Raw genomic sequence first — 7,999 nt, forward strand, 5'->3', positions numbered from 1 at the left:
GCTTAATACAAGCTACATTTGCTTGGATGAACCCAAAGCCATACAACACATATTTCAAGATTGGTAGGTGTGATGGGGGCAGAGGGGATTAAAATATTTTATATGTAAAAACCACATTTTTTTCTTCCTTTAGTTTTGGATAAAGCGTGGAAACCTGTCATATTTTGTTTGCTCCAAATGTGTTTCTATTGGGAAGATTTATTCTAATAAAAGAAAAGGCTTGAAATGGAGCTATTTCCTGAAAAGCTGCACATTCCCTCTCATGGACTTTTAAGATTTATAAAAATAAAATGTTACATATACAAAAAGTAAAAAAAAAACAACAGCAAAAAACTCAAATCTAAACGATTCCAGTAAATAGAGAAGGGCGGTGACTCATTGATATAAAACTAATAGGGCTTTTCTTTTTCCTGTTTTTTTTTTTTTTTTTTACTTTACTGAACTAAATATAATGTACAGTGAGAAAAATACCAGGAAGCAGGCGGATGCTTAAGTTCATGCACATTTTATTGAGTAGTAATATAAAATGCTTTTTTTTGTCATTGTTACACGTGCATGCTTCGATTGCCAACATTTCAGAAGTCAAATTACAAAGGCAAGGCTTTAGGCTGTAGTGAATTACTTGGGCACTTAAACAACTGTTAGAAAATATTGATGGAGTTTAATTTGTATCAATTAAATTTATTCTTGATGTTGTTGGAAGGAGTCAATAATAACCCGTAACTCATAATATAAAGGGAAAAAAAAAAGTGAAAAGAATTACACATTTGTGGCACATGACGTAACATAACAGAATGACCAAACTATTATGACACTAACAGTTATCATGCACTTAAAAGTTTCACATGTAACCACAAACTTATTTTAAATTTCACAAGTTTTTGCTAAACATGCTAACCATATATATGTGTGCACTGACAAGCGTATGTTATAAAACATTAAGAATATTCTTTTCTCCTCTTTATTTTTTTTTCAAAGCTTTTTCTTTGATTACAAAATTTCAAAGGCATTAAGCATTTTAAGAGAATATAAAGTATGCCAGTATACATACATTTCCAGTATAAGTCCAACCACTAAGCGCATTACAGTCTGATACAGGCCTATACAGCCAATTTTGTCTTAAAAAACATGCATAGGCGGATTTTTACAGAATATAGATGCTTTTCACTGCACTTAATATGGTGTCTTGTTCACTATACTTAAAAATGCACCACTCATAAATATTAAAATTCAGCAAGCGACAACCAATACTTTATTTACCAAAAAAACGTAGATAGAATAGCAAAAAAAATAGAATGATTATCGTTATTCCAGTTTTGCCTATTAAAGAAAAAAAAAGATTCACTGCCAAATAAGTAAGCTATGTGTTCTATAAGTAAGAAGGGCATTCAAGCACAATAATGTAACCTGAGGTAAGCATAATCTGTACAAAATTAAACTTTCCTTTTTTTGGCATCTTTAACAAATTTGTCAACATTCTTACATTTTAAATTTTTCTCTATCTTTGATTTGTCCTTTTCCTTGCTAAAGCAATGCACTGAAGTCCATGTCCCAGCACCAGTGACATTAAGACTTTTCAAATTCATGGTTTGGGTTAACCATACTCTGCCCAAGGGGCTTGCAAATTATCAAAACAGAGCTGTAACTGCGAGCAGCTTTGACAGAGCGAGGAGTGGTGGGAAAAACAATGAGCCAATCAGACAAGAGTAACAAAACATCATCAATAAATAGTCCTTATTTTAGTTTGTACATTATGTTAAAAATGTTTAATGTCTATTTGTAGTTTAGAGCTGCAAATGTAAACATACAATAGTTAGTAAGAAATTAGACAAATATGTACTGTATGTTCAGTAACTAAATGAAGGCCTTTCAGTAATTTAAATTAAGGTTCCAATGTCATTGGAAAATATGTTCTATATAGGTGAGCAATATTTGTGTGTATATTTTCTACAAGCATTTATAGGCATATATCCAGATGGGGCCAGGGCCCCCACTAAAATAGATCAGACTATATTTCTTTAGATGACATTGTAAACTGAATTATTCATCACCAACCCCAAGAGTAAGTAGCATTTACCCAAATCAAGATCACCCAGTTGCTGATATGCAGCAATCCCATCATGCTTTGCAGCTAAAAAAATATATTAATGGACAGGAAGTGGTCACTGAATATTGCTGCTGTTGCTGCCGTTGCTGTCAGTGCCATTGGTCTCTGAAGAAATAGCCTTGTTGATAGAGTTAAGATTGGTATCTGAAGGAAGAGTATCTCGGCGAGGTGGCATCCTTTCGTTAATGCGATCCAAGCCCTTGGCCTCTTCAAAACTAGTAATCTTATGCTGTGGTGAGAATCCTTTGATTGCTACACAGAAAAGGTCAAAAGCATAAAAACAAAGATTATTATCATGATCCAAAAATAATATTACAGGTGCTAAAAAATAATAACTCACATGAAATGGAGTGGGAAAACTTTGAAAACAAATAAATAAACATAATGTAAAGTAATATAAAATGAAACAGAGTGCTATCCATTTGAGTTCAGCTCATTTAAGTTTTTCTTTCATTTTTCATTGTTATTTCCTTAACAGTTAGAAAAAGTTTATTTTTTAAAAAAACAGAAAAAAAATTACAGATTGTTAACTTCTAAACTGTAGAAATAATGTCATAATTGCGGAATACGATTTCCTTATAACAAGCTTTACCCAGATATGATGTGGAGTACACACTAGAGCTCTAAAGCTTTACACACGAGTCTTAGGTTTTAAAATAAAAGTCCCAGTGCTAACACTGAAAACATGGCTGTGGAATAACAACAATTTTTGTTAGATATACCACAATGTATGAAAGTAAATAATCTTCAATATGTTGACAGGTTTACTACTACTATCACAGATATATATACATATTTCGGAGCCAAGAGGGGAAAATACATTAATTTCTACAGACCACTGGTTGATATTCTAAAAAAATTTACCAAAATGTATTTAACTTCATTATCCTAATTCTGTAAAATTAAATTTTGCCAAGATCACAAAGCATCAATATTATAATTCAGCACTACTTCTAATGCTTTTTAAACATTATGGTCAATAATATGCTACAGGGTAGTGCAATATAGTATTACCACAAGTTTGCTAGGATTTTTTGCACTAACTATATAAATAAAACTATATGCCATAATAGACTTTATTAGACTAAATACATAAATTACATATTCATAAATACAAAGCCTAGACTTCTTGTAATTTTATTACTTATATTATGCCATGGTTCATAGTACCATTCACTGATCCACAGTGGAACACTGAGCTGTATATGAATTTCTAATGCATTTGACTGTACCATTTCTAATTTAAGACTATGTATTCTTCATTTTAAATTTAGATTTTCCTTAAACTCCAGTGCAAATGTATTTAAATATCCCGACTAACTAAACTAAACTAAACCAAGGAGTTTAGTAAAATAAAAATAAAAAAGGGAAGAAAAAAAAACATTATCTATTTGAGATGAACTCCCGTGGACAAGTAGTCCTATGCTGAATATAAAAGAAAAAATGAATGACCCAACTGTTTTATACATCTTATATTAATGTGAAAGCACACAAGTAGTTAGATTGGGTTAGGAAGCATGAAAGGGAAGAGATGGAAGTAAAAGCAAAGGCCATATCAAAGCTTCTTAAAGTGCCTTTATGTTTATTAAAATATAAAAAAAAAAAAATCAGAAAAAAAGCAAATGAAGACCAACGTTTTATTTTAAGTTTTTAAATTTGGAAATTCAAAATGACAAATTAGATATGAAATGGAAGTAACTTATTAGTATTAGTAAATATAAAAAGCCACAGACATCTATAGTCAAAATCAAAATTTTCTGAGAGTATTGAAAATTTGAATTAAAAGAAGTTGGTCATACATTTGAAAATCCCATTGAAGGGATTTAAAAAACAAAAACAAAACAGCAATAGGCCTTGTGGATTGGATATTTTTATGTGTAAAGGCTTCACTAACAGGAAAAGTGCTGTGGTAAGTTTACTTGTTATATATGGGAACCACTTGACTACACGGCCGTAATGTACATAAAAATAAACAAATAGCAAGGTTTATATTCACATACTGTAAAACTATATAACAATATATACATTTTCTATTACAGTCATTTAAGACTAGTGAATACAATTATTGCATCTATCTTTAACTACCGGCTTGTACTTACCACTTATTAAAAGTGGCATAGGTTTTGCTCTCAAAATGAAATATGTGGGATAGTCTATGTAAAATCAGTAATATATGACCAAGATCTATTGGAATTCAGTTAGTCACGTACAACTACAAATTTGTACAGATTTTACCATTATACAATACCCTTTTTTAAGATTCCAAAACATTTTTGTCTTTCTAAATTCCTGCAGAATTTCACGGACATTACTTTGCTCAAGTTGCATAACATGTTATGCAACTTAAAATAGAATAATAATATTTAAAATAACCGTGATATCATAATCCAGCTTCCCACTGTGGAAATAATACAGGAAATATCAAAGTAAAAGAATATAATTTTCATACAAACACTTAACTTTGCCCTATACATAAATGACTTACTGCCGTTTAGTAAATGAGGCCCAGAAAGTGTTAGGAATTTACACCAATATTATAGTACATAATAATGAGGCTAAAGACAGGTAGGATTATTCTGCAATAGTGACAATCGGATATTAGTTGTGTATACCATCAGACAACCAACAGAATAGAAAGACTACATGGGCATATACCTAGCAATGCTAATATACATTCTAATATCTAATATTCTAAAGTGAGGTTAAGGTTTTTTGAGCCAGAAATACATGCATAAGTAAATGTTTAAAAAAATGTTTAATTTAGAACAGCCTATAAAATATACATAGTTCTTAACAAACATGTTTAGGCAGGAAATGTTAAACCACTAACTTGTCTTTACAACAATAGGACCCCATTTCAAGCACAAACTATGGCAATAGAAATCACACATAGAGTATCTAGCATCAGGTAAAGAAGGAGAAGCCATGTATTGTGTGTAAAAATGAACAGTTAACAACACACCAAATAATGAACATGACTGCAAATATATTGATACTCAGAAATATTACTACCCAAGAGAGAAGCAGAACCTTTAGACATTTGGTCTAATAAACCCTTTACCTATATTACGGAGAATGTAAAATCCAATCAGAAACATACAAATTGTTGGGCATCCAATTAATATTACACTGTTGGGTGCTCATTGGTTTTCTGGTCTTAGTACTAACCATGATATATACACATATGAACACACACATAAACATATCTCCTACTACCCCACCCACAAACATGCTATCTAGAAACATCCAAAAATAGGAGAGACAAAACCCAGAACATTATTTTTTAATAAAAATATCACACACATATGTTCATCCATTTACAGTCATTATAACAAACATGGCTGCTAATAAATATATTTGTATGTTAGTTTATGAAAAACATGTTCATTTTTACCAAAGTATACCAAATCTAAGGGCATATCTAATGGAAATTCATAGTACATAGTAGGTTAGGTTGAAAAAAGACATTAGTCTATCAAGTTCAACCACTAGGGAAATAAACATATCCCAGATATAAAAACCCTATGGACATAGTTGGTCCAGAGGAAGGCAAAAAAAACCTCTGGTACAATTAACTCCAACAGGGAAAAAAATTACTTCTTGATTCCATGAGGCATCATTATCCCTTAAAGTGACTTAAATATTACAGCTGTATAAAACTAAACTGAAGCATCTTCATCTCTTACCGGAGGGGTGTCAAACTCAAATACACAGTGGGCCAAAATTAAACACGTAGACAAAGTCACAGGCCAAACTTGAAACTGAAATAGCACTGCTACTACAATTCCCTGCATCAAGAAAACAGTCCAATGCAGGGCTTAATGTTTTGAGTGGCTGGAACTCCCTCTTCACTAAAATAACACAGCTACTACAATTCCCTGGGTCCATTAAACAGTCCAATATGGGGCCACGCATAGGCAGAGAGGCGGCTGGTCTATAGACGTGAGTGATCCCACTACTACAATTCCCAGCATTACTTGCCTCTATAAAACAGTTCAATGCATGGCCACGCATAGGCAGAAAGGCTGCTGGTCTATAGACCTGAGTGATACCAGGAACTGTAGAGGCAGCGCTATTTCAATGCAGCGGTGGGACAAGCTGCAATTCATATTTAGGATTCCTTAGGGGGCCAAAAAATGGACATTGTAGGCCAGATTTTGGTTTGACACCCGTCTTACAGCAAGGGATGAAAATATATATTGAGCTTGAAATGGAGAAAATATCTGTTCTGCAGTTTGCAACTGTGGGGATTAGAAATGTATTCCAGCAAAGTGATCAAGTGTTATTTACAAGATTCAATTTTCAATTAAAAAACAAAAAGCCTTGAGGCTGTCTTTTTTTTTTTGAAGCCCTAGGTTTGATGGCTTTGTGTATGCCTCTGTGGTGGTGTACATTTATTACTTTGCAAGACTAACAGTGCATAATTCACTTATAATGTTTTGTCTCTCAACTATGCAAACTTTCAGCTACTGTCCTCCCAAGGCTAGAAAAAAGAGGTCCCTTTTTATAGATGGAATACTCATTTAATACACTTACAGTGTGCCATTTCACTTTCCAAATGCAGTAAACCTTTACAAGAAATTTGAGACAGCTGAAGGCTCTTTCCAAAGCAAATAGATGCCAGTCTGTGGCTAGAACTATTTTTCTATAGCATTCAAGCTTGCCGAATATAAAAAACCTCCCTGTGATCAAGAGATCAAAAAACTGTAGAATGTTTTTTTTTAGTGGTTCTGCAGCCACATTATAAATTAGCACTTTTCATTCAAATTTTATTTAATTTACCTTTATTATTTATAAATGAGGTATCATATGCTACAACTATACTTTCATAATATTAAAAAAAAATTGGTTATAACATTTAAGTGAAGATTATTGCATGCAGATATACAAGAAACTGAATTGGCTATAATGATATCACTACCGTATATTTTTATAAAAAGCATAGTTATCTTAATCACAGGGATATTCATGATCATATAGTACAGCAGCATAACACATACTGACAAATGTATATTTATGAAAAAATAACCCAACATATCTTGTTTCAACATCTTATTGTGCCAACGATTTCATAAACTGAACTATGTATTAAGTGTTCTACAGTATAGTCGACAATACTAACAATTCCTATCTGGAGAATAGATCTATAGAGAACTATCTATGCTAACTATCTATGAACTATCTAATGCTGCTTTAAAAATGACACAAATGAGCCATTTTTAATTGTCGCATAGGTGACCTAGGATTTAAGTGGAGGTAACTAGATATTTGTTGCTTTGTATTTACAGTTAAATGCAATAGCTCCGAAAGGCTAAACCTGGAACTCCATAGATAACGCATACTTGTATTCTCAATGATATGTATATTAAAAGCATTATTTCTGTCCTGCAGACTTCATATTCCTATAAGGACATATGTGATAGCTTTAGTGAAGATCTCCCATCAAATATATATAATTTTTTTTCACTAAGGCATTTATTAAGGTAAAGAGAAATAAAAGTAGTATTTCTCCAGAACTCTAACTGGAAAAAGATACATTTTGCTAGAATGCAAATTAAAGCTCTCTTACCACTCTGGAGAGATGGTTTTCCTCCAGAAAGAACTCCACTTGGCAGCATACCAGTAGGTGTAAGACCTTTCAAAGTCAATACGCTTTCACTCTCTTCTCTTTTTTGTAAAAAAAAAAAAGAAAAAGAAAAAATAAAGCAAGGTTAAAATGTATTGCTGATGTAACAATGTATACATGTTCAAAGATTAGGAAACATTTCATAGATAACTCTTGTTAGATAAAACTTGCGTAGAATTATTAATATAATTGTGTACACATCTAGGTGAAAAAGCAGGCGTGCGTAAAGGATCACATTAGCTGGAACAAAAGAAACATAGAAAATG

The 7,999-nt window shown here is 32.2% G+C and overlaps 1 protein-coding gene across 2 annotated transcripts in view; it reads right to left on the bottom strand.

Moving 5' to 3' along the window:
• Positions 1–484: 484 nt before the first annotated feature.
• PPP3CA (protein phosphatase 3 catalytic subunit alpha) overlaps positions 485–7,999 on the bottom strand; it is a 152,530-nt gene continuing 145,015 nt past the window's right edge. For both annotated transcript variants that reach the window (XM_072405627.1, XM_072405628.1), the window contains 2 exons: positions 7,677–7,774; positions 485–2,359 (listed from right to left, as the gene is read on the bottom strand). In XM_072405627.1, coding sequence (XP_072261728.1) covers positions 2,163–2,359; positions 7,677–7,774 — 295 coding nt within the window. In that variant the 3' untranslated portion in view covers positions 485–2,162. The remainder of the gene's footprint in view (positions 2,360–7,676; positions 7,775–7,999) is intronic.

Source organism: Pyxicephalus adspersus, chromosome 3 (assembly GCF_032062135.1).
Source record: "Pyxicephalus adspersus chromosome 3, UCB_Pads_2.0, whole genome shotgun sequence".
Lineage (NCBI taxonomy): Eukaryota > Metazoa > Chordata > Amphibia > Anura > Pyxicephalidae > Pyxicephalus > Pyxicephalus adspersus.